At 40.3% G+C, this 25,243-nt stretch overlaps 2 protein-coding genes across 3 annotated transcripts; both read right to left on the bottom strand.

Annotated features, from left to right (window-relative positions):
* Positions 1-308: 308 nt before the first annotated feature.
* EIF3J (eukaryotic translation initiation factor 3 subunit J) lies at positions 309-24,363 on the bottom strand. 2 transcript variants are annotated; one of them, XM_059181406.1, is made up of 8 exons: positions 24,196-24,363; positions 24,006-24,109; positions 12,860-12,914; positions 12,284-12,372; positions 5,602-5,716; positions 3,110-3,271; positions 1,744-1,817; positions 309-1,415 (listed from the first exon to the last, which is right to left on the bottom strand). In XM_059181406.1, exons 1-8 carry the CDS (start codon positions 24,236-24,238, stop codon positions 1,284-1,286), a joined length of 774 nt encoding a protein of 257 aa, XP_059037389.1. In that variant the 5' UTR covers positions 24,239-24,363; the 3' UTR covers positions 309-1,283. The 2 variants fall into 2 exon arrangements, with proteins under 2 accessions (XP_059037389.1, XP_059037388.1); XM_059181405.1 differs by having other exon boundaries at positions 12,284-12,375; positions 24,196-24,362.
* On the bottom strand, positions 24,284-25,152 carry LOC131836221 (homeobox protein cut-like 1). Its single transcript, XM_059181407.1, has 2 exons — positions 24,799-25,152; positions 24,284-24,566 (listed from the first exon to the last, which is right to left on the bottom strand). The coding sequence occupies exons 1-2, from the start codon at positions 25,119-25,121 to the stop codon at positions 24,284-24,286; spliced, it is 606 nt and encodes a 201-aa protein (XP_059037390.1). The 5' UTR covers positions 25,122-25,152.
* Positions 25,153-25,243: the final 91 nt, after the last annotated feature.

Here is a 25,243-nt window from a genome sequence, read left to right as displayed (position 1 = left end):
GTTAAACTGTTTAACAGAAAATATATAATAAAGATCACCCAATCTGTGCTTACAGCCATAACCTGAGTAATAAGCTCAATTACGTCAAATAAATAAGCTCTTCTAGTTACTAATTTGCCCAAGTAAATAAGAGGAAGGCAGCCCTATACCTCTGTTGCTCTAGGGTGACACTATTCAGGGCCTGACACATCATTTTTGTCTTAAAGCTTGTTAGGCATTTACTAAGCTTTGTAAGTATACAGAGAACTCTAGTCCCAAGAGCTGGGTTCTGTACCCTCGAAAACTATCTCTTGGGAGTTAACACAAAATTTAAGTCCTCACAATAGTGATTTTATTAAATTAGTTGCTTTTATAAAACATTGCAGATGTCATAATTGTTAACATAACAATTTACCAAACTGTAGTCAACTGGTGCAGTTTGCTGAGCATGTTTTATAAAGGAAAGGAAATGCCAAAACCCTGTTAAAAGTTATTCCACTGCAGCCTAAGAGAACAAAGGAGAATTGTCACTTAAATCAGGGAAATAAAACAGGTAAAGAGCTTCCCTCCCCCATCTGAAGCACTCCATCCGTAGAACAGTCTGATAAATAGGAACTAGACAGTCTATGCATTCGAGAGATTCCACAAGTTGTAATGCAGTGCAATAATGGAGAGGTTTACCTTCTTCAGCTTCAAAGTTGGAGGGTCTGGTCATTTAATTTTTAAATACCAAGCTAGTGCTTTTCAGCTGTTGTATCTTCACTCTGAGATAAGCAGTCTTCTTCACAATGTATTTTTTTTAATATCCTCACGCTTAATTTTAAGACAAAGCAATTTTAATACTAGGTGCATACCACATGCCCTTGCCGCAAACTGCTTTTCTTGACAAGTTATGAAGTAGTTCAAGGAGGTATGGTTAAGGCTGTATTACTGAATGGTGCTGGTAAATACTACACAATTTTTGTCATGTTGCAACCTTTGTTTCCAATTCAGTGACTGCTGCTATGGAATCAGAGAGCAACAATGACAACATTATTAGGTTTTTGTGTTTGTTTTTTTTTTTTTTTCTTTTTTAAACTATGATTTAGTAGCGACTGAGGTTCCCAATTTTAACCCCTTGGCAGCAAGATCCAAGTTCCCTCATTCGCACATTAGCACCTAAGTGTCAAGGGGTTAAATAACCAGCACAAAAGATACTGCACTTCTGATTGTAGCATTTGGCAGAACTGAAAGGAAAGGAAGTTGTGCTACATGTTGAAGGGATTGTGGGCAACAGAAAGAAGACACCAGGAGAAGAGAAAATGTCACATGAAGTCTTCATAGTCTTGTACATATCCTCCATCATAGCCACCGTAATCTGCCAGATCGTCTTTCATGGTAGCCTTTAATCCCCCTCCAGGGACCACACCTTTCTTCTTCTTTTTGGCTTTGCTTTGCTAAAGACAAAAGAGAGTGAATTTATGAGCCTACCTACTGGGAGTATCTTTTCTGGTACAGAAACCCTCAGATACCAAACAAAGCCTCTGGTACCAAAAAGCTTTAGTTCTCAAAAGGAGATCCCAGACCCTAACCCTGGGCAATTTCTATTAATTCCCAAAAGAAAACCATGAACGTGTCTGTAAACAAGAGGATGGTAAAGGCACTCACTCCTGCTCTGTTCCAACTTAAAGTTTTAGTTCAGGCTCCTACTACACTTGTTCAGAATATTATGCCTACATCCCCGTCCTCCTGGAATATGCATTTGCTCCACATGCTCGTTCTTACCTTTTCTTGCTTTTGTTTTTCACTGCAAAGCACAGTCAATGAATTGGTAATCTTTTTCAAGTCATCAATTTCCACTAAGGGGAAAAAAAAAGAATACCACATCTAATTTGGCCATGATTAACTTCAGTAACTTTGGAAAGCCTATGAATTTGTCCTGTTAAACGTAGGACGGTAAAGAATCATTCAGTCTATGGTTAGGCCCACAAATCAGAACTACTTAAATTTCTTTATAATAACCTGTAATAACCAAGACACCATTGTTCAAAGAGAAAGGAAAAATGTCTTCAGAGCTCATAGTGCTCCCTACCATACTTCCTTACTCAATCTATGCACATGAATTGGGGGTGGGGGAACCATATAGAAGATTACCATGCCTTTTCACAACAAGTCCTCAAATGCGCAGTAAGGAGTGGCTAAATGAACGTGGAATGATTCTTAAAACTACAAATGACAACTCTCCACCCCTTGGAGTCTCCATTTTCAACCAGAGGAACTAGAATGAAAACAGTAGGCACCTCAGAGACCTTAGTGTCCCACTGCAGACAAGCCTGTTTACAGGACAACACATCCTTCCATCCTTAGAGAAACAGCAAGCTGGAAACAGATACCAGTTTTCAGCTACCAAAAAAGTGTTTCAGTTTTCATTTGAGAGCACCTTCAAAAATAGGGGGGAAAAAAGTACATGCAAATAAAATACCAACCATGGGTACAGCACTGATCAAGTTCAGAACCTCCAGTGTGGTAAAGACTTCTCAAGGAAAACCCAGTTTCAAGTTCACTGTGTAGAATTCCTTTTTCTCAATCCCAACAGCAGCAAATACCAGCAAAAACAGTCCTTTCCACACTAGTGTCACTCCACCCCTGGTTTTTAACTCCCACACACCCTGCCTCTTAAATGTAGGACTTTCAGGGCATGGCACCATACCAATGGACCAAAACAATAGGGACCAGCTCTGTTGAGCAACTTAAACCAAGTCACAGGATTCCTTGTTTGTAAAAGGAAAAGACATTTGCTGTGGTCTCCCTCAGGTCTAAAATTCCATACGCTCAGAGATCATTTTCCCCAAAAGATACTTCCTTAGTCCCTTTAAGATATAATTAGATAAAAGAAGAAGCTAGTATTTTGTTAGCTGCTGGGTCGGCAAAGCTCAGATGTCCCTTTTGGGAAGCCATTTTAAAAACATGAAGAGGGCCGCCTCAAAAAACAAAATCACTCATGCTTTTTGCAGAACATTCCCAAGGTAACTTCTAAAAATCAATCCTACATTTATTATAGAATGCGAAAAAATAGTCAACCTCCATCCTCCTGAGTATGATGTGCCCTTCCTAAAATCCACCCACAAAGATAGAGATTAGAATTACTTACATGAAATACACACATCTCGAACTAAGGCTTCCAAAAAACTGGCATAATATAGTGACTTTTCATATTGTGTAATTTTATCTTTTAATAACTTTCCAAACTCTGTGAAGTCATCTCTTGAAGATGGGTTCATTGCATCTATTCCATAAACAGTATTATTAACACCTGCAGGAGAAGAGGAAGCACTAAAAATATCAGAAAGGGTTTTTTTTCACATTTATAAACCAACTAGATAGCTGAACTACCCTGTCACTTCATGCTAAAGCACAGGTTCTTAACATAGGTCCACTGAAGTCCTTGGACAGTGATCAGGAGGTATGTGAATTTGGATCAGAAAAAAATTTATAGCTTTATTTTCACTAACCTCTAATGTAGCATTTCCTTTCATTTTGATTATAGGCAACGATTCACAGTGATATTAGCAAAACTTGTTACCATTAAAAGATCAGGTATTTTCATATCACATTACAGGTGCAGTTATCCTGAAATAATGTTTTCAAATTATATTACTTAATTAGATCCGACACTGGCTCTTAGTTAATGCATTAATAAAGAAGCACATTCTTACTGTATCTCAAGTTATTTTAATATTTTGATACCTATTTCAGTAGGCTTCCTCACTAAGTAAAACCCTATGTATTTTGTTTTATGCATTTAAAAGCATTTTAAGAACAGACCCATAGTCTTCAGCAGACCACCAAAGGAGTCCTTGGCACAAAAGGGATGTTCTTAAAGCATAGGTCTAAGAAGAGCGCACAGGAAAGTGCAGAGAGAAGGAAAATGCAAAAAAAAAATTAAAGATGGTTCCTGTGAAAGTATCAGCTAACTAACTCCAGAGGCAAAGCAGGGGTAAACCATGTATTAAAACCCAAAGGAGGGACACCTGGGTGGCTCAGTTGGTTAATCGGCTGCCTTCGGCTCAGGTCATGATCCCAGCGTCCTGGGATCGAGTCCCGCATCGGGCTCCTTGCTCTGCAGGGAGCCTGCTTCTCCCTCTGACTCTTCCTTCCACTCTGTCTGCCTGTGCTCGCTCTCATTCACTCTCTCTCTGACAAATAAATAAATAAAATCTTTAAAATAAATAAATAAATAAATAAATAAATAAAAAAAAAAAACCCAAAGGAAAAATAAATCTGGCCTAAGAGAATTCTAGGCTAAGAGACAGTATATTCTAGATCCTCCTCAACAGTAAAGCGAATTAGTTATTAACAATATCAATGATTCAGTATTTCAGCATTAGAAACACAACATTAAAACCCTATTAACCAAATGATGCCTGTATGAATGCATACTTTTGCCTTTTTATCTATAATTGTGGTCCCATATTAGAATTTATGGGTACCAGGTAAACTCTTCTCTTTAATAAACATATGGGTGGCCTATTACCATCCTATGAAGACACTGGATAATAGCTGCATGCCCTCTGTAATGAGATGAGTGCAGTTAAAACATGCCAAGCACACACCAGAATACAGGAGCATCACAGCCACTCCTCAGAGATTGCCGGCAACTCATGGAGAGAAAAATCACACCTCCAGCAGAAAGGAGAAGGATCATTATAGCCTGCTTGATTCAGTTTTAAAAAGAGGAAGGGGGGGGGTAAAAATCAAGATAACTATATCCTTCTTAGCTCTAGGTTTCAATTTCAAAGTTATTTAATGTTTCAACATGATCTTCTACTCTGAAAAGTACTCAGTAGGTAACAACAATGAGCTTAAACAAAATGAGAGCTTTTATCTGTTTCTTTGGCCATGTTTCTTACTTTACCTTTTACCCCTAGCACTCTGAACTCAATGGGCACAAGACCCTAAAGTATCTTTTATCTCATGTACCAACCACAGCTGCAAGGGTGGCACAAAGAAATGGAAACCCTCCAAAGACAGGGCATGGTGAGTGTCAAGAAGGGTCACAGAAAGAAATGACTCTGAGCAAAGGCACAGCCCCATAGTCAGTTCGAAATTTAAACCTCAAAGTACAAGCCTCACATTTCATCCAAATTTCATCCAGTTGATAAATATATTTAAAGCAGTAGTATACTCTATTTGGATCTAATGACTTATCTTAATAATCTTTTACTTGATACTCAAAACAATTTTTCAAAAATCTGAACATGTATCTCACTCTACCTTAAGCAATGAAATCTCAAATATAAACATTAAAAACTACTTTCTAATATCTGGGCGCCTGGGTGGCTCAATGGGTTAAAGCCTCTCCTTTCGGCTCAGGTCATGATCCCAGGGTCCTGGGATCAAGCCCCACATCAGGCTCTCTGCTCGGCAGGGAGCCTGCTTCTCCGTCTCTCTCTGCCTACTTGTGATCTCTGTCTGTCAAATAAATAAATAAAATCTTAAAAAAAAAAAAAAAACTACTTTCTAATATCTAAGCCAATATTATTATTTCAAAAAAGGATATACTTTCTAAATTTTAGTATTTGGTAACATTTCCACAGTATTCACCTGGAACTTCAATACTTCACTGCAATCACCAGCACTTACCAAAAGTTTCTTTTGCTAATTCAAGGTCTGATTCTTCCTGTAATTTCTTTAGTCGCAGTTTATCTGCTAATTGTTCTTCTGGTGTTAGCACTTTAGGTTCTTCAGGTTCTTCTAACTAAAATTAAGACAGAAAGGAAGTTTTAAAACAGCAGGCATTATGATGGACCAGTACACTTTTGTATTCTGTGAATTTTTTTTATAAACACATAAATAATAGCAAACACTTATAATGTGTTTACTGTATTTCAGGCATCCTTCTAGACACTTTAGATATTTCTTTTTAAGATTTATTTATTTGAGGGTGCCTGGGTGGCTCAGTGGGTTAAAGCCTCTGCCTTCAGCTCAGGTGATGATCCCAAGGTCCATGGATCAAGCCCCACATGGGGGGGGGGGGGGTCTCTGCTCAGCAGGGAGCCTGGTTCCCTCTCTCTCTCTCTCTCTCTGCCTGCCTCTCTGCCCACTTGTGATCTCTGTCAAATAAATAAATAAAATCTTTTTAAAAAGATTTTATTTATTTGAGAAAGAACAAGCAAGCACGAGGGGCAAAGGGAGAATCTCAAGCAGACTCCATGACGAGTGAGAGCCTGACATGGGGCTCAATCCCACGACTCTGAGATCACGACCTGAGCTGAAACCAAGAGACGGATGCTTAGCAACTGTGCCACCCAAGCACCCCAATACTTTAGATATTCTTATCCTGATTTTACATGAAATAAAATACTAGGTGCAGAGAGGTTAAGCAACCTGTCCATAGTAACAGAAGGTTAACACAGCTGGTAATGTGAGAGAATGGGTTTATTTCCAAAATAGCCTTTTGAAAAAATATGGAATTGAGACTATAGAAAAGGGAAAGACTGCACTTTCATATTCTTCTGCTAAAGACCACATTTTGAAACAACCTTTCTAGGGCAACTTGGAAATATGTATGAAGTCTTAAAATACTTTTATATGACTTATATGGAATCAAATCCACTTCTAGTTATTTATCTTAAGAAACCAAAGATGCACACAAACATTTAGCCACAAGGAGGTCCAATGGAGCATTACTTATAATTTCAAATACATGTAGAGACAACCCAGATGTTCAACAACAGAAAAGTTAAATAAAGTATAGCACATCCATATGACAGATGACCCCTTGAATAACACAGGCTTAAACTGCATGGGTCCAATTAGTCACAAATTTTTTTTTAGTAAGTATAGCATATTAAATGCATTTTCTCTTTATGATTTTTTAAAAAGATTTATTTATTTGAGAGAGAGAACAAGCAGGAGGGGCAGGAGAGAGAATCTGAAGTACACTCAGTGCTCAGTGTGGAGCCCGACAGGGGGCTGGATCTCATAACCCTGAGATCATGACCTGAGCTGAAACCAAGAGTCCAGTCAGACACTTAACCAACTACACCACCCAGATGCCCCCTCTTTATGATGTAGTAACATCTTCTCCCCTCTAGTTTACTTTATTGTAAGAATACAGTACACAACCACAAAATTATGTGCTATTTACGTCAACAGTAAGCTATTAGTAGTTAAGTTTTGGGGGGGTCAAAAGTTGTATGTGGATTTTCAACTGTGCAGGGAGTCAGCACCCTTAACCCTCATATTGTTTGTTCAAAGGTCAACTGTACCATGCAGATATTAAAAAATGTTCTTTTTTCAATCAATCATAAAAAGAATTTATCTTTTCATATTGTTACTATTATAAAAGGGAGATTATCTGGCGCCTGGGTGGCTCAGCTGGTTAAGTGTCTGCCTTCATCTCAGGTGGGATGAGTTCCCTGTCCGGCTCCCCACTCAGTGGGGAGTCTTTCTCCCTCTTCCTCTGCTTCTCCCCTCTGCTCGTGTGCTTTCTCTCACATAAATGAATAAAATCTTAAAAAAAAAAGTAACATATTATCATTTATTAACAAATTAAACACAGACAATAGAACTTATTGCTTATTTCCCAGTCCTAGTCCTCTGAGATGCTAGTTAATGGTTTGGTGAATATCATTTCTTTATACTATGATGTTTCCTAAAACAAATGCATTTTACTATGAGGGAAAATCTGTGACAGTATTTACTGAAGTGGGAACAGAGCAGAGGGAGCTTGTGCCATTTGTGGTCATCCATGTCCGTGCAGTTTACAAAATTCTGATTCAGAAGTCCACTTCTTTAATACACAGGATTTTGTTTCTCATGAAGAAGATGAAATAAGAAACGTCATTATACCAAGGTAAAGAAATCTCACACTATTTCTCGGAAATTTCGTGACTTAACCATCTTCATACATCTGGACATCATTAAGTATTTCCTGCATCAAAACTGAACATATCTTTTTTTTTTTTTTTAAGATTTTATTTATTTATTTGACAGAGAGAGATCACAGTAGACAGAGAGGCAGGCAGAGAGAGAGAGGGAAGCAGGCTCCCTGCGAGCAGAGAGCCGGATGCAGGACTCGATCCCAGGACCCCGAGATCATAACCTGAGCCGAAGGCAGCGGCTCAACCCACTGAGCCACCCAGGTGCCCCAAAACTGAACATATCTTAACTCAATACTTGACCTAAGACAAACTATCTAAGGTTCCTTTATGTTGGAGACTAATACCAAGATACAAAAAAGAAGTATAGGGATGCCTGGGTGGCTCTGTCGGTTAAGTCACCGCCTACGGCTCAGGTCATGACCGCGGGGTCCTGGGATCGAGTCCTGCATTGGGCTCCTAGCTCAGCATGGAAGCCTGCTTCACTCTCTACCTCTGCCAATGTTTGTGCTCTCTCTCTCCCTCTATCTGACAAATAAATAAATAAAATATTTTCAAAAAAAGTATAAATCTTAATTTCAATGACCAAGAAAGACCTAATCAAGATGGCTTCTTAGACTGAGTTATAAGATTCTATTTCTTGTTCTGATCATAGAAACACACCTGTGGATATATTTAGATACACAAATACAAATTATTAAAAAGTACCTAAAATGTTCCTAACTGGGGGATACAGGCACTCTCATACACTGTCACTGGCAAATGCAAACTGGTACAATGCCATACAGACGGCAATCTGGGAACATTTATCAAGACCACAAGTATGATTTGCCCTTTGACCAAGCAATCTCTCATTTGGGAATTTATCCTGCAAATGTGACTACACCCATCAGAAATGACAAACACATATGGTTATTCATGGAAGTACTGTTAATCAAGTAAAGGACTAGGAGGGAAAAAATCTAGCTGTCCCATCACTTAAAGACTGGTCAAATAAAATATGGTGCATTGAGGCAATGGAATACCATACAGCTACCAAATAAAAAAAAAAAAAAGGATGAATAAACCAAAAACTAATAAAAATGGTTTCTTATAGGAAGTGTCAGGGAACAGGATGAAGAGGATAGAATAAGAATGGATGTCTGAGGCTTTTCTAAGTGTACCATTTCGGTATAGTTTTAACTTCTGAACACATTTCATGTTTAAAGGATAAAGTTAAATTAAAAAGAAAAGAAAACCTTAAAAAGAGAAACAAAATGACTCTAAAATGTGTATCAAAATATACAGGGAAAATAATACTAATGACTTTAGAACCCAGGACCTAATTCTACATCCTTAGTAGGAAATATTCCAAGCCCAAAAGAACTGCAAGGAAATCCTAAACTTGATTCAGTAGCTTTACCTTGTTAGTATTACTAGTATTGTAGAAAAGCTAATAAAAATTATGTTAACCTTTTCAGAAACCAGTATTTTCAGAATAAGAGAAAACATCAATATGAACTAATGCTTATACACACAACACACACACACACACACACTCTCATGTACATTTATTAATTTCCTAGCTTCACCCATAAGAAAGGGTCTAGAAAGCAAGGCCACCTCAGTGAGTCCTACTAGCAACTAGATTTGGCCACTTAATATCATTCCCAACTAAAAAGAACCATAAAAGTAGTAACTGATTCCAGGCCTAAAGAAGAGAGTTTACCAGGTGAGCCCAACACTTCTTACTGTCAGAAAGCAAGGAAGTTTTCAAAGATTCTGTCAAAAAGATGACGTTTCAACAACTTAAAGGCTTTCCTACTGGCTAAAGCTGGGACAATTTGAACATCAAAAAAATAATTACTATATCTGAGTAAAACAATGAATTTATAAAAAACCTATAGATCCACAATTTATTTTTATTTTTAAAAAGATTATTTATTTATTTATTTATTTATTTGACAGATCACAAGTAGGCAGAGAGGGAGGCAGAGAGAGAGGAGGAAGCAGGCTCTCTGCTCAGGACCCTGGGTAGATCCACAAATTTACTCAAAAAAAACTTGACAGGCGCCTGGGTGGCTCAGTTGGTTAAATGAACGCCTTCAGCTCAGGTCATGATCCTAGAGTCCTGGGATCAAGTCCCACATCGGGCTTCCTGCTCAGCAGGGAGTCTGCTTCTTCTCCCGCTTACCTCTTCTCTCATTCTCTCTCCCTTTCTCCCTCTCAAATAAATAAATAAAATCTTTAAAAAAAAAGAAGAAAAAGAAGAAGAAGAAACCCACAAAAATCCCTCATTTTTCACCATCTGAAGTATTTTTACACACCCTCCTTAGTCTGAAAAATTGGTAATTAAAACAATTACGCTTTTACTCTTCCAGCAAAAACCATATCCAAAGTAACCAAACAACACGGTTTCTTACTTTTTCCTTCTTCGGGGAAGGGGGGGAAAGCCAGCCAGTAATAAATGGAAGAGAAATCATAGGATGAGAAAAATCACTATTCTGCAATCCCTAATAACACTAGGCAACAATCATCACTAATACTAAACAAATGGGTGAGGGGCTAACGTCAAACTGGATTACTTGCAAGAATATGTAAGTTTATAACAGAAGGATGTTACCACCTTAACAGAGTGATCAATTTTAGCATCGCTAATAATAGGACAGACATTATGTGACTCCTGGTGTGATGTGATGCAATATGAAGCACACAGCATGACCTCTCAAGGATTCCAACTAAAAATGTTTAATCTGAATCCAATTCAACATTTAGACTTACCTGCCAAGTTACAGGAAACTGACTATAATTAGACTATAAGCAATCAGACAAATCAAGAAGGTGGGATGTTTTATAAGACAACTGGGCTCCTCTCTTCAATAAGGCAATGTCATTTTAAAGAGAGAGAGACATTCCAGAGAGTTAGGATGTGTCATGTAATGCAAGGTCCTTGTCTGAACAAACCATACATAAAAGACATTTGGGGACAATCAGAAAAATGTATACAAACTGAATACTAGATGATGTTAAAAAATTACAGTTCATTTTATTAGGTATGTAATCATGTGAGAAATAGCTTTGCTCTTTCAGAGATGCATACTAAAGTAGTTCAAGATAAAATGCAAAATGTCTGTTCCATACTTGATTACATTTTTTAAAAGAGATTTTATTTATTTGACAGAGTGAGACACAGCAAGGGAGGGAACACAAGAAGGGGGAGTGGAAGAGGGAGAAGCAGGCTTCCTACCAAGTAAGGAGCCCGATGCGGGGCTCAATCCCAGGACCCTGGGATCATGACCCAAGCTGAAGGCAGACACCCAATGACTGAGCCACCCAGATGCCCCTTGATTACATTTTAATAACAAAAAGAGTTCATGAGGCAAATATGGCAAATATCAGCAACTGTTAAACTTAGGTGACACATACGATTATTCACTTTCTCTATTTCTATGTTTGAAATTTTTCTGAATGAAAAGCCAAGAAAAAAATAAAAAACTCTATAATCTGATATGAAAAGATTAAATACATTAAATGATACATTAAATAAAGTAAGGTGAAACCTATAAAAATTTTAAAAAACTTAAGAAAAGCACAGAATAATGGGGTGGCTGGGTGATGGGCACTGGGGATGGAATGTCCTATAGTGAGCACTGTGAAATGTGTTAAGACTGATGAATCAGGTGGTGCCTGGGTGGCTCAGTGGGTTAAGCCCCTGCCTTCGGCTCAGGTCATGATCTCAGGGTCCTGGGATCGAGCCCTGCGTCGGGCTCTCTGCTGAGCGGGGAGCCTGCTTCCTCCTTCCTCCTCTCTCTCTGCCTGCTTGTGATCTCTCTCTTTCAAATAAATAAATAAAATCTTTAAAAAAAAAAAAAAAAAAAAGACTGATGAATCAGACCTGTACCCCTGGAACAAAGCAAGTAATAAGAATATATAGGAATATCCAAATACATAAAGATACCTCAGTGATGTAAGAAACCGGTAATTCACTTAAGGGATAGAGGGAGAAAAATAGGATAAATAAATAAAGATTGGGAGTTGTTCTTACCATTGTTTTTTTAACCATGTAAATGTATTTTCTATTTAAAAAATTAATATATCCTCTAAATAATCAGTAACAAAAACACCATATGGTACATGGCAGAGAAATGGATACATTCTGTATTTCACTCAATATGTACACAACAAATAAAGACTAATTACAACTAGTAAGAACTGATTGTGGTACACAATCATGACTGTCCCAAATGTTTGTGCAAACTTAAAAAGCATTCTAATATATAAAACTTCTGGGTTAGCTTTTTGCAAAACCCACAAATTCAGTTTGGGGATTCATTTACCTGACAGTGTCCATTAACAGTCTTTACAAAGCCCTTCAGATTGCCAGGTAATATTTGCTGTCTGTTAAGACACTGTACCACTACTGATGTGAGAATTCTGTATTGCAGGAAATGAATGGTACTTACCCTCTTTTTAATTTCTTCTTGCCTTTTCTTCTGTTGCCGTTCTTTCTCTTTTATTTTCTCTGCTATTTTTTTCTTTTCTGAAACTTTTACTTCTGAAAGAAATGTTTTAATCAGTTACCCTGAATATTTTCCAGTTTATGGATGAGACAGACATATAACAGTTGTATACTTCAAGAGACCAACTTCTCCCAGTTCGTGATTTACAGGCAAATAAGAATGGGAAAGTTCTGGGACTCTTCCTTTCTCCTCTCTGATCTAATCCCTAAGGCCCAAACACCTCCCTTCATATTTCTCCAGCACTTTCAGCAGGATTTAGATCATTAAAATATGAGGCCACACCCTCTACTCTTTCCTAACAGCAGCACTCAAACAGAAAGCAGCAGGCAGGATCCAATCTGATTATGATTTGAGGGAGAAAAGAAATGGGAGAAGAGAATAAAGGGAGAACAGAAGGATGTTTGGGTTTCTTAACACCAAAATTTTCAGTTTTGTGACCATTCCATCGTGTATCTTAATATAAGCACTAAACGCTCACCAAGATTGAAAACCAAAAATGAAGGAACCCCAGTGGCTCACCTGGTTTTACTTCTGCTTCCTCTTTTTTTTCATCATCATCATCATCCCAGTTATCCTAAAGAAAAGGACCTCTATTAATAATTCTCGCATGTTTACTTTTTTCCGTGTGCACCTTATTATCAACTTTTCTAACTCCACTGAAACAAGCTTATTAGAATTTTTTTTGGTATTGCATTAAAATTATAAATTAATGTCGGAAGAACAGACATCATGATGCTGAGCTACCCTAGCCAAGGAAAAGGTCTGTCTTTCCATTTGTTCAAGTTTACTTGTTTTAAAGTTTCTCTCTTAGGGGTGCGTGGAAGGGTCATGATCCCAGGGTCAAGCTCTGGGTCAGCAGGCTCCCTGCTCAGTGGGGAGCCTCCTTCTCCCCCTCCCCACTCCCTTGCCCATGCTTTCTGTCTCAAATAAATAAATCTTTAAAAAAAATAAAGTTTCTCTCTTAGAAGATTTGTGAATTTCTCTTTAGGTACATTCTTAAGAATTTCTGCGTTCCTACTGTAAATACGGGTTTTTTCCCGTTATATCCTCTAACTGGTTATTATTTGTATATATGATTGACTTTTATATGTTAATTTTATATTTGAATTTTTTTAAATTCATTTATCACTTTTCATTGATTCCCTAGGGTTTTCCAAGTGTACCACATATCATCTGCAAATGAGAATAGCTTTACTTCTTTACCAGTTCTTTTTTTTAAAGACATTTATTTATTAGAGAGAGCGAGCGCAGGGGTAGGGGGGAGAGAAAGAGTCTCAAGCAGACTCCCACTGAGCACAGAGCCTAAAGCCCCAGATTGCATGACCCAGAGATCATAAGCTGAGCTGTAACAAGACTTTGACACTCAACCGACTGGGCCACCCAGATGTTCTACTTCTTTACCAATTCTTATGCCTCCACAACTGATTTCTCCAATTATACTCACTAAACCTCTTGTACACTGTGAATGGTAGCAGCGATAATGATGATTACCTTCTTCTCTTACGGAAATACCTCTAGTGTTTCCCCATGAAGTGTATGCACCCCACTGTATTTATGCAGTAAATTACATTTATCAATCTTTTCTTGCCTGTGGATTTCAAGCCAGCTTCTTCTAGAATATATACACTTTTATTGTTTTTCAACAAGATCTCTGGTCCATGTGGAGTTTTTTCTCTTGTGTGGTATGAAGTATGGATCTTATCTATTTCCAAATGGTTACCCAACTGTCACAGCTTCGGTTATTAAAAAGTCCACCTGAAGGTGCCTAGGTGGCTCGGTGGGTTAAGCCTTTGGCTCAGGTCATGGTCTCAGGGTCCTGGTATTGGGCCCCACATCGGGTTCTCTGCTTGGCAGGGAGCCTGCTTCCCCCTCTCTCTCTCTGCCTACTTGTGATCTGTCAAATTAATAAATAAAATCTTAAAAAAAAAAAAAAAGAAGTCCACCCAAGTCCAGTGATTTGCCATGTAGTAAATTTTCACAGGTACTTGGTCTATTTCTGCTTTCTATCCCATCCGGCTATTTTCTCTTCATGCCCCAATAACATACTGCTTCCCTTACTATAATTATAGTATGTTTTTATATAGGCCAGGGCTAGTCCCTCCCTTATAGATTCTCAGGCTTTTTAGTATTTTCCTAGCCATTCTTGCATATTTGTTTTTCCGTATTAACTTTTGTATCATCTTGTCTAATTCTATAAAAAACCTTCCCTGTTAACAAAATACAAGATAACCAAGCCAGAACTACTTCTCTTAAAGTAATTTGCAGCTGTTTTAAATAAAAAACTGAAAGGACTTTATATTTCTTACTTTCTCAAATGCAGTGGTTCCGGGTGCCTGGGTTAAAGCCTCTGCCTTTGACTCAGGTCATGATCCTAGGGTCCTGGGATCAAGCCCCGCATCGGGCTGTCTGCTCAGTGGGAAGCCTGCTTCCCTCCCTCCCTCTCTCTGCCTGCCTCTCTGCCTACTTGTGATCTCAGTCAAATAAATAAATAAAATCTTAAAAAAAAAAATCAAATCAAATGCAGTGTTCAATTATTTCAAGTATTCCATTCAACACAACCCTGATTAATGAATTAAATCCATATAATATTTAAACCCAATATTTAAAAGCAGTCAAGAGCTAATCAATAGCTTCTTGAACCCACTCCCTAACTTGGGTGGGACACTTTAAGGTGGATCTATAGTCTTGTCTTTTCTACACCTAACAGAGCCCCTAAATATAAACTGATTACCAAACAATTTTCCAAAGGCTCCACAGATTTTGAATGCTTAAATTTAATAGGGGCAGACACAGCCCTATTAAATATTTAGATAGGGCTTTCATCTACAGGTAGCCTGGCCACTGTCTCAGCAACTACCATTTGAATGTAAATGACATGCCATTTGAAGCTGAACCACAGGATTGCAGATGCAAAGCAAGAGGCCCTGATGTGACTGGAGGATATAGAGGGTGACTAATGTGTGCCTATGACACCAAGCTTGTGTTTTATAACAAGACAGGTCATAATCTGAGTCAGTCTAGGTATTTAAACTAACCAAGCCTTGATTTTAATAAAAATCCACCAAAGAACTAAAAAATCCCAGTTAAGACTGCCATGTGTTCTACAAGCAGAGTAGAAAGAAATTTATAGAAAAGTAAAATATTCTGGGATGCCTGGGGGCTCAGTTGGTTAAGAGTTTGCCTTTGGGGGCGCCTGGGTGGCTCAGTGGATTAAGCCGCTGCCTTCAGCTCAGGTCATGATCTCAGAGTCCTGGGATCGAGTCCCGCATCGGGCTCTCTGCTCAGCATGGAGCTTGCTTCCCTCTCTCTCTCTCTCTCTGGCTGCCTCTCTGTCTACTTGTGATTTCTCTCTGTCAAATAAATAAATCTAAAAAAAAAAAAAAAAAAAAGAGTTTGCCTTTGGCTCACGTCATGATCCTAGGGTCCTGGGATAGAGTCCTGCATCAGGCTCAACTGAGTCAGTGGAGATTGTGCTTCTCCCTCTACCTGTCACTCCCTCTGCTTGTGTTCTCTCTCTCTGACAATAAATAAAATCTTTAAAAAAAATTAAAAAAAAAATTTTTTCATAATCACCTTACCCTGGCAATTTAACTTACAGTTCAAGGTTAACAGACTGAAAGCAAACCTTCTTGTACTGTTTGGACATCTAAGATACATCAGTTAGAAATTAGACAGCAAATGTTTATATAATTTCACTGGTTTGCTTAAGTGCTTGTTATCAAACACCACAGTACAAAAGTAACCCTAGAGCTAAAAATAAAAATTAACCACCAAGAGTTTTTTTGTTGTTTTAATCTTCACAGAATATAGAAAGCTGGGTCTGAGTGGGTCTTCAGACAGGAAGACCATTTGCTGACTTCAAAGAGGTACATACTCACCTCTCTCTACTAATAACAGTGATGATGATGATGATGATGATAAAGCATTTATCAAGTGCTTACTTTTCACCAGGTACTGTGCAAAGGGCCTTACCTGTAGTAACAGTTAACCCTAACAAAAGTTCTATAAATAAGGTAGTGCTATCCCTTTTTATAGATAAGAATATTAAGGCCCTGAGACAGCTATTCCAAAATCTTAGTGAAATATAATGAAGGATGAAAGAACCAAAACAAACCAACCAACCCCCCAAAAAATTAAGGAACCACTTCTAAATGGATATAGAGGGTGACTAATGTGCGCCTATGACATTAAAGTGTCATAGAAACATAACTTCTTACCTGAGCCCTGAAAAGCATACAATAACTATCTGAGATTTAGGTCTCTCCCCCACCAAAATGTGTTCTTTCAATCAGTTCTGGAATAAGTCCCCCTGGAACTGCAGGAAAGCTCATCAAAGAGAAGGGTATGGCATATGGTATCATGCCCAGCTACAATTCTATCAGTTACCTACCTCAAATTGCCTGTGATGATTTTCTACTAATTTTAAGAGACTAGTCCAGCAGCCTCTGGTAGTAGGGGGCCAAGAGGGGTAAAGTATGGCTAAAAATGAGTAGCTCCATCCTAGGACATCCAAAAATGGAGAAGCAGATACATCAAGGGAGCATTTCTCAGTTCCCTCCGCCAGTAAAACATTACCCCCACCAATATCACTGCTCCCTCATATCTCATTTATACCAACTCTATGTACCACACCTTCATCCCTGTTCCTGGTTTCCCCATCAAAGCATAAACCTTATTCCAGATGTTCAAGTTAAACTGTCCCATCAGTGTAGACATAATGAGGCTACCCGGGATTCTACCGCAGAATGGATTTTAGAAGCTAAAGCAGTGGTTCCTACAGAGTCCTGGGAACAGCTATGGCACCTGCTTCTACATTCATAAAAGAACCATGAAAGCAAGCCTTGCCTGTCACCCTGACCCCAGAGTACTCAAATCTGCCCTAAAGTTTCTACCACACCGTGGACAGTTCCTAAAGAAGGGAGCATAATGATGTTAACAAAAAGACTAGTCACCCTTCCAAAGAGAGTAATCCGAAAAGCAGGTTAGGCAGTTCTCCCCATGAATTTAAAGTTTTTGTTTTCTTAGTTATAAAATTTGCCAAGTGCCCAAAAAGTACATGTAAGGTAGAATGTCGAAATCTGCTCAATTTTCTATAAACACTAAGACTTTGTAAATCCTGACATTAACTTCAGATAAAATTCAAAAAAAGTTCTTCGAGAAACAACTAAAATTAACACATTTGAGTAGCAATTAAATCTGTATTTTAGTAAGCTCTAAATGGCTATTTGGCTCCAGAGACTACCTGTAAATAACCAAGTGAATTCCTTACCCAATTATTTTTTGTAGGTAATAAATCTGCTAAATATAATATTCAATTTGTCTTTAAAACAATCATCCAGGGGCGCCTGGGTGGCTGAGTCGGTTAACGCCTCTGTCTTCGGCTCAGGTCATGATCTCAGGTCCTGGGATAGAGCCCCACATCAGGCTCTCTGCTCAGCAGGGAGCCTGCTTCCTCCTCTCTCTCTCTCTGCCTGCCCCTCTACCTACTTATGATCATCTCTGTCTGTCAAATAAATAAATTTTTTTAAAAATCTTTAAAAAAAAAAAAAAAACAATCATCCAGGTTGCTCTTGTGAAATGGCTAGCTTCCTTAAAACAGAGGCGGTTTATAAACTACTCACCTATACTGTTCTACAATACACATCCAACATCATGTGAGCCATTTCTCCGAAAGAGCTGACTGCTTTTCAAGTTTAAAACCTGCTACCGGGGGACGCCTGGGTGGCTCAGTTGGTTAAGCAGCTGCCTTCGGCTCAGGTCATGATCCCGGCGTCCTGGGATCGAGTCCCACATCGGGCTCCTTGCTCCGCAGGGAGCCTGCTTCTCCCTCTGACTCTTCCTTCCACTCTGTCTGCCTGTGCTCACTCTCACTCACTCTCTCTGACAAATAAATAAATAAAATCTTTAAAAAAAAAAAAAAAAAAACAAAAACAAAAACAAAAAACCTGCTACCGGGGGCACGTGGGTGACTCAGTCCTTAAGCATCTGCTTTCTGCTCAGATCATGATCCCAGGGTCCTGGGATAGAACCCCACCCCCCATCATGTCCCTGCTCGGTGGGAAGCCTGCTTCTCCTTCTCCCACTCCTCTAGCTTGTGTTCCCTCTCTCACTGTCTCTCTCTCTCTCTCTAATAAATAAATAAACAAACAAATAAATAAATACAATCTTTAAAACAACAACAAAACCAAAATCTGCTTCCCAACTGAACAGGACTAGAAATGAAAATAAAACAAAAATTTTAAATCCTGCTTTTTAAAAATTCCTTATAATATAGCCAGTAGTTGGCTAATCTGTCATTTTTATAATGTACAACTACAGAATGTCACATGCAGTAAGAGAACACGTTTACGGCTGAAAATGCTTTCCAACTTAAGCAAGATATATTTATAGATCATCAAACAGAAGTAGCTACAAAGGAAGGTAAAATTTTGCCCCACAGCAAGAATCCATTAATTAACACATACTCCTTTACTTTTCTTTAAGTAGTTTGGTTTAGGTAAAGAATAACCTTTTGCAGGAAAAGAGCCTTTCAGTGATGTTCCGTAAGCTGTACTGCCGTGCTCTAAGAGGTCCCAGAACTCTGTAACAGGCTTCTGGCAAGGGTAGACTTTCCAGAGAAGTTCAGTTTTTAGAAGAAGCCCAGGGGTGCCTGGGTGGCTCAGTGGGTTAAGGCCTCTGCCTTTGGCTCAGGTCATGATCCCAGGGTCCTGGGAGGGAGCCCTGCACGAGGCTCTCTGCTCAGCGGGGAGCCTGCTTCCCTGCCTTCTCTCTCTGCCTACTTGTGATCTGTCAAATAAATAAGTAAAAATCTTTTAAAACGTAAAATAAAAGAAGCCCAAATGTTATTCCATCATCTCAGAAATATGTTGGCTTCTGGAAGCCAAGGTACCTGCCTCAATAAATTCTACTTCATTTAATTCAATTCATTACATTTTTAACATCTTACTATGTATTATGGCTCAGCACTCAGTTGAATTCCACCTCAATGCCTACCTGTCTCATATCTGGAACTCTCATTAATCAATTCTACTTTAAATGCTTGGCTAAAGCAAGATCAAGTTACTGAACAATAAACAAATGGCTTATTTATTTTCAGTCATCCAGTATGATAAACACATCAGGTAAATATTTTCCAGTAACAAACATGCTATCTAACTAAAAACTTACTAGTTTATAAAAACTACCAGGGAACTGAAATGATGTAACTGAGATTTACCTCAAAATAATCTGGTTAGGAGAGAACAGTAAGTGGAGAGACAGAAAAAATAAGATCATTCATGGGTTTATTAAACTTCTCTTTACCTCTTTTTATGCTTGGATTTTTTCATAAGAAATTACACACACTTCAAGATACCATTTCCTGGCAAAATACCCACCTTCTGAGTATTTTCCAATAATCTCCCATTTCTCTGAAGTAGAGAGAACAGCTATTTCCAGTTTTTGAAAAAAATGTCCTTACTCTGGTAAATTTAAGCTATTGAACGGAGAGGATCCTAAAAGATGGCTGAATGGGTAGGATGAGACAGGCAGTTTTCAACTAAGTCCATTCTCAGATCTTTATAAAAAAATTCTATAATAGCATTACAGGAGCAAATGCCAGAGATGTTTGAACACAGCCAGAAGTCTCCTCAAAACAATTCTACACACCTTAAATAAATTCAAGTTTTAATCTGTTCTATATTGAAATGCTCGGAAACTAGTAAAACAGAGTAAAAGTTGTGTTGTCCCTGCTCACGAAGGATAGGTACTCACTGCCTTCTTAGTCAACCCATCCTGCACATCACTCCAGCAATGGGGAAGGAGTGTTGTGATAATATGCTAAGTGAACAATCTGTCCCACTATCTCTGCATAACATCAGGACAGTAAGAAATGTAAAATAAAGCAAATATTAACAGGAGAGTATGTTTGCCAGTTCTCATCTTTCTTTTTTCCTTTTTTTTTTTTTCTTAAAGGATTTAAGTAATTTCTACAACCAACATGGGGCTCAAACTTACAACCCTAAGTTAAAGAGTTGCATGTTCTGCCCACTAAGCCAGCCAGGGGCCCCTAGTTCTCATCTTTTTTTTTTTTTTTTTTTTTTAAGATTTTATTTATTTATTTGATAGACAGAGATCACAAGTAGGCAGAGAGGCAGGCAGAAAGAGAGGAGGAAGCAGGCTCAGCTCGATCCCAAGACCCTGAGATCATGACCTCAGTCAAAGGCAAGAGGCTTAACCCTCGAGCCACCCAGGTGCCCCAGTTTTCATCTTTTTAACTGGGAAGAAGCATAGGCTTCTCTCCTCATAAATATTAACAATTCTATGGTTTCACCTAAATACAATTCTGTCAATACCAGACACCTATTTGAGAAGTCAAGGGCAGCAAAATGTTATAATGTCTACTGAAAGACAGTAAACTACTGAAGCAAATTACTGTAACAAAGACCTCAGTTTTCTTTTCATTTCTCAGGACATTACAAATGACATTAAATCTATATCATTAAAGGTTAAACACTAGATGATGACATAAACTAAAGAACTTATTCTGTTTCTGCATATTTTACCTTTGAAGACTTTTAAAAAATTCATACACTGTACACTTAAAGGTTATGAGTATTTGAGCTCATGAAAAGTAAGCTTTGTGTCCGCATCCTTAACTAAAGAATTAAGTACTAAAACACTATAATTCAGAAACTTGGTATTATTATCATCCAAAGTGACAAAATTGAACTCTAGATTGGCAATCTTTAAGTAAGCAAAAACTTGCTTGATAACCAAAGTCATCCCATTCTCAGTAAAATTCTGAGTAAATAGCTACTGTGGAGAGAACTTACTACTGAGTAAATAGCCATTATGGAGAGAAGTTAGCTCAGGAAATCACAAAATGTGGCACAAAATAAACCCCCAGATACCAGATCTAACCAGCGTATTTTCCTTTAGCCAGAAAAATTAGTTTCTTTTCAAGACTGCATCTTGAAGAGAGTATTAACATTTATGGAGTGCCTCCCAAGTACTAGGTAATTCTGCTAACGCTAGACATATTAAAACATTTAAAGTGTAAAACAGGGGCACCTGGGTGGCTGAGTGGGTTAAAGCCTCTCCCTTTGGCTCAGGTCATTATCCCAGGGTCCTAGGATCAAGCCCCGAATCAGGATCTCTGCTCAACAGGGAGCCTGCTTCCCACCCCCACTCTGCCTGCCTCTGCCTACTTGTGATCTCTGTCAAGTAAATAAATACAGTCTTTATTTTTTTTCATTTTTTTAAAAAAGATTTTATTTATTTATCTGACAGACAAAGATCACAAGTAGACAGAGCGGCAAGCAGAGAGAGAGGAAGGGAAGCAGGCTCCCTGCTGAGCAGAGAGCCAGACACAGGGCTCGATCCCAGGACCCTGGGATCATGACCTGAGCCGAAGGCAGAGGCTTTAACCCACTGAGCCACCCAGGCGCCCCTAAATACAGTCTTTAAAAATAAATAAATAAAATAAAGTGTAAAACAGGGGCACCTGGGTGGCTGAGTTGGTGTTGGACTCAATTTCGGCTCAGGTTGTGATCTCGGGTTCATGAGATCAAGCCCCACCTCAGGCCCCACACTAGGCGTGGATAGCTTGCTTAAGATTTTCTCTCCCTTCCCCCTAGCCTAAATAAATAAATAAGCAAAACAACCCCGTGAAGTTTTCTCCTATAATGAAAATTTAGATTAGGACACTAAAAGGAAAGATTAAAAAACATGTTTATGACCAAGAACACAGAAAATGTCCAGGCAGTAATATACACCCAGGTCGGTCTGATTGCAAAGCCCAGGAATCAAACTATTCTTTGAATACCATAACCTGGGAATCTTGAAGAAATTCAAAAGAAATAAACCAACATTTCAACTCAGAAATAAGATGGACAAGTTCAGTTTTTCTCCAAGATCCAACTTCAATGTTTATGTAAAAGCAATAAGATACCTGCATAAAAGAAAGAATCTGCACTGAAAGAGTGAGCGGACAAGATGACCTTTATGGTCTCTTAAAACCTGTAAATCTCTTAGTTCCAAGTGTTCAGAATTAAATTTATCAGGACTGGACACCCTTGAGATCCAGTAATCTCTGGCAGGCTACTTCACGGTATCACTTCAGACTACTCCATTCAGACTTCATTTTCTAGTACTTCTTTCCTTATTTCTCTAATATTTTCTTTTCATTTGCTAAAGTATTCCTAATTTCCAGAACAGATGTCCTAATAGCTGCATCCAGTAAGAATACAAAAAGTGAAAGGACAAATTTGAACTGAAGGCTCAAAACATAAAGTCCACTACAATATAAGGAGGTAACTAATATCTTGCAATGAGACTGATACATAGTTCATTCCCATGTTTATACAACATGGAAATGGACCGTCTAAGTATCTTCACAAGAGTACTACTCATTTATTAATCCCAATGTCTGCAAAGCTCACATTATTTCTGAACCTCAAGCTGTTCCATAAATTGGACATCCACCTCATCAGACTCAGAAGAAAAAGGTAAAATCCAAACAAAAGTAGTAATAAGTTCATAGTGATTATCTAGCTTAAATTTTTTCAACCCAAGAAGGACTTAATAGGGTTTCCCAATATGTACTGAAGTGTAGAAGTTAGGAAAGTAAAACGTCCAGTACGCCATTTAAGCCAAGAAAAACCATTTTCTCAATTCATACAAAACTTTATCTGCACAAATATAAAAGATTTTGAGAGCTCTGTTAATAAGAAACTTTTAACATTTTGGTCTTGAAAGGTTTGTTAGCTACTTATAAAAATGAACACACTAATAATACTGTCATCTGAAGCCATTTGATGAGTCCCCAGGAGTCTTCAAAAACAAAACGACAAAGGTAATTCTGGTTCAGATCAACAAGGCACGGGAGAAAAAAACTGGCCCCTTCGTCTACTCCAACCAATATTTTCTTAGGCATCTTTCGTATGTAGACAAATAACTCACTCTGTCAACTGTCCGTTTTCCAGATCACTGTGTGGACTACCTAGGTTTCTGACCACTAACCGCTGACTATTTTAGTACTCGTTCATCTTTTTACCACAGGGTGGGGATGGGAAGCCTAAAGTTATTTCACTTCACTGCTTCTATTTGTCTTGTGTTTCAAAAAAAAAAAAAAGACTGAAATTAAACCACAGTATTTCATTCATCTAACTACTTGAACAAACTCTACAAATGGGCTTTCGGAAAAAAATGAGTTACTGCCCCTAGGGAAGCCTGAGCTCAACAAGGCAGGTGGGTTGCAATACTTTCCATATGGGAGAAACCATGGGGCTCAATCCCCAACTTCCCAGATCCTTTTGGCGAGCGCCTCCAGCCCATGAAGTTTGCACGTGGACCGGGCCCTTCCGCGGCTGTCACCTCCCGTCGCCAGTTGGCGGGTGGGATCCAGGCCTGGGTGCAGACCCTTAAAGTAACGCTGGGGCCGGGGCCACCACCGCCCTCGCCAATGAGTCCAAAAGGCCACGCCGCTCGACTCCGGCCTATATGGCCGGCGAGCAGAGGAGAGAAGGGCACCGGGGAACCCTACGCTCGCGTCTGGACCCAGAGCCCGCAGGCCCGGGCGGCGCCCCTGGGCCCAGAGTCCACCCGCCCGCCCGTTGGCGGGCATCCCCGCCCGCGACAGCGCCAGTCCACTCCCGCGCTGCCCGGAGCCCCGGCCCGCACCCACCTTGACGTCCTCGTCCTCGTCCTCGCCTTCCCAGCGGTCCCCGCCGGCGGTGCCGCCGCCCCCCACCTTCCGCACCGGGTCTTCCACGGAGAACGTGTCGGCGTCTACGGAAGAGAGCGAGCCGCGTTAGTGCCTGCTTCGGCTTGAGGCCGGCGTCGGCCCAGGCCCTGGCCCCATAACTTCTCCTCACCCCAAGAATCAGAGTCCCCCGCCGCTGCCGCCGCCGCCGCCATCTCGAACCGGGCGTGAGCGTGTGTGAGGGGAGAGCTAGCGAGGAGTTAGCGCGGCGGAGGTGAGTCACTGGCTTTGCTCTCGTTTGCCGGCGCGGGGCAGGCTGGGACCGTGGCTGACTGTGCGCCGCGGCCCAGGCCCCGCCCCCTCAGAGGGCGGCGGCGGCGGCGGCGGCGGCGGCGGCGGCGGCGGCGGCGGCGGCGGCGGCGGCGGCGGCGGGGCGACGCGCGCGCGGGCGACTGTGGGGCGTAGAATGCGATCGCCGGCGCGGGAGTTGGGCGGGCGGGTGAGATCGAGCGTACAGTACTCCGTGGCACGGAGGTAGTGGTCCTGAAGGTAATGGGGCGGGAAGAGAGGAAGCGGTCAGGAGGAGGGCTGCCCCAGCCTGGGCTCCGTGGAGGAAACTAAGTGCGAGGAAGTTAAAAGGTCGTCCCCTTGCCTGGCGCTCGGTCCTCGCCTGTCTTCTCCAGCCCTCCCCTGCCAATCCCAGCCTCGCCCCGACCGGTCGGGTGCACCCTCCCTCTGTTCTTTTTGGTCGCCGCCCGGGGCTGTTGGCGGATACCAAGGAGACCCCTCAGCTTTCCAAGCTGCGCTCTGAAGCGGGCTGTGGACGCCAGGGCCGCCAGTGGGGGCGGTGGGCCGGCAGCCCGGACCCTCGGAGGGGGCGTCGCGCTCTGGCGGAGGGAAGCTCCCTCTGGAAGCTAGCGTGGGCCCGGCGCCCGGGAAGGAGCGAGTGGACAGGGCCGCATTCTTGGCCGTCTTCCTAGCCAGGGTGCTCGAATTCAGCTCCTGGCACGTTTGCCTCGAGTTAGTCACGAAGGGATCGAAGAGAGCCTCAGAACTCGAGGATTTTCCCTTCCCGTGAGCCCCTTGAGGCCAGTACATGATTCTTTCGCAGAATAATTTCGGAACTCAGTCTGCGGTAGGCCTAGTCTCTAGCCTTGTCCTCAAGGAGCATACAGTCAAGTAGCAAAGATAGACATGTAAACAAAATTTCGACATAGTGT

Source organism: Mustela lutreola, chromosome 7, assembly GCF_030435805.1.
Source record: "Mustela lutreola isolate mMusLut2 chromosome 7, mMusLut2.pri, whole genome shotgun sequence".
Lineage (NCBI taxonomy): Eukaryota > Metazoa > Chordata > Mammalia > Carnivora > Mustelidae > Mustela > Mustela lutreola.
Note: the sequence above shows the minus strand (reverse complement) of the source record. Positions and strands in the feature narration are given on the sequence as shown.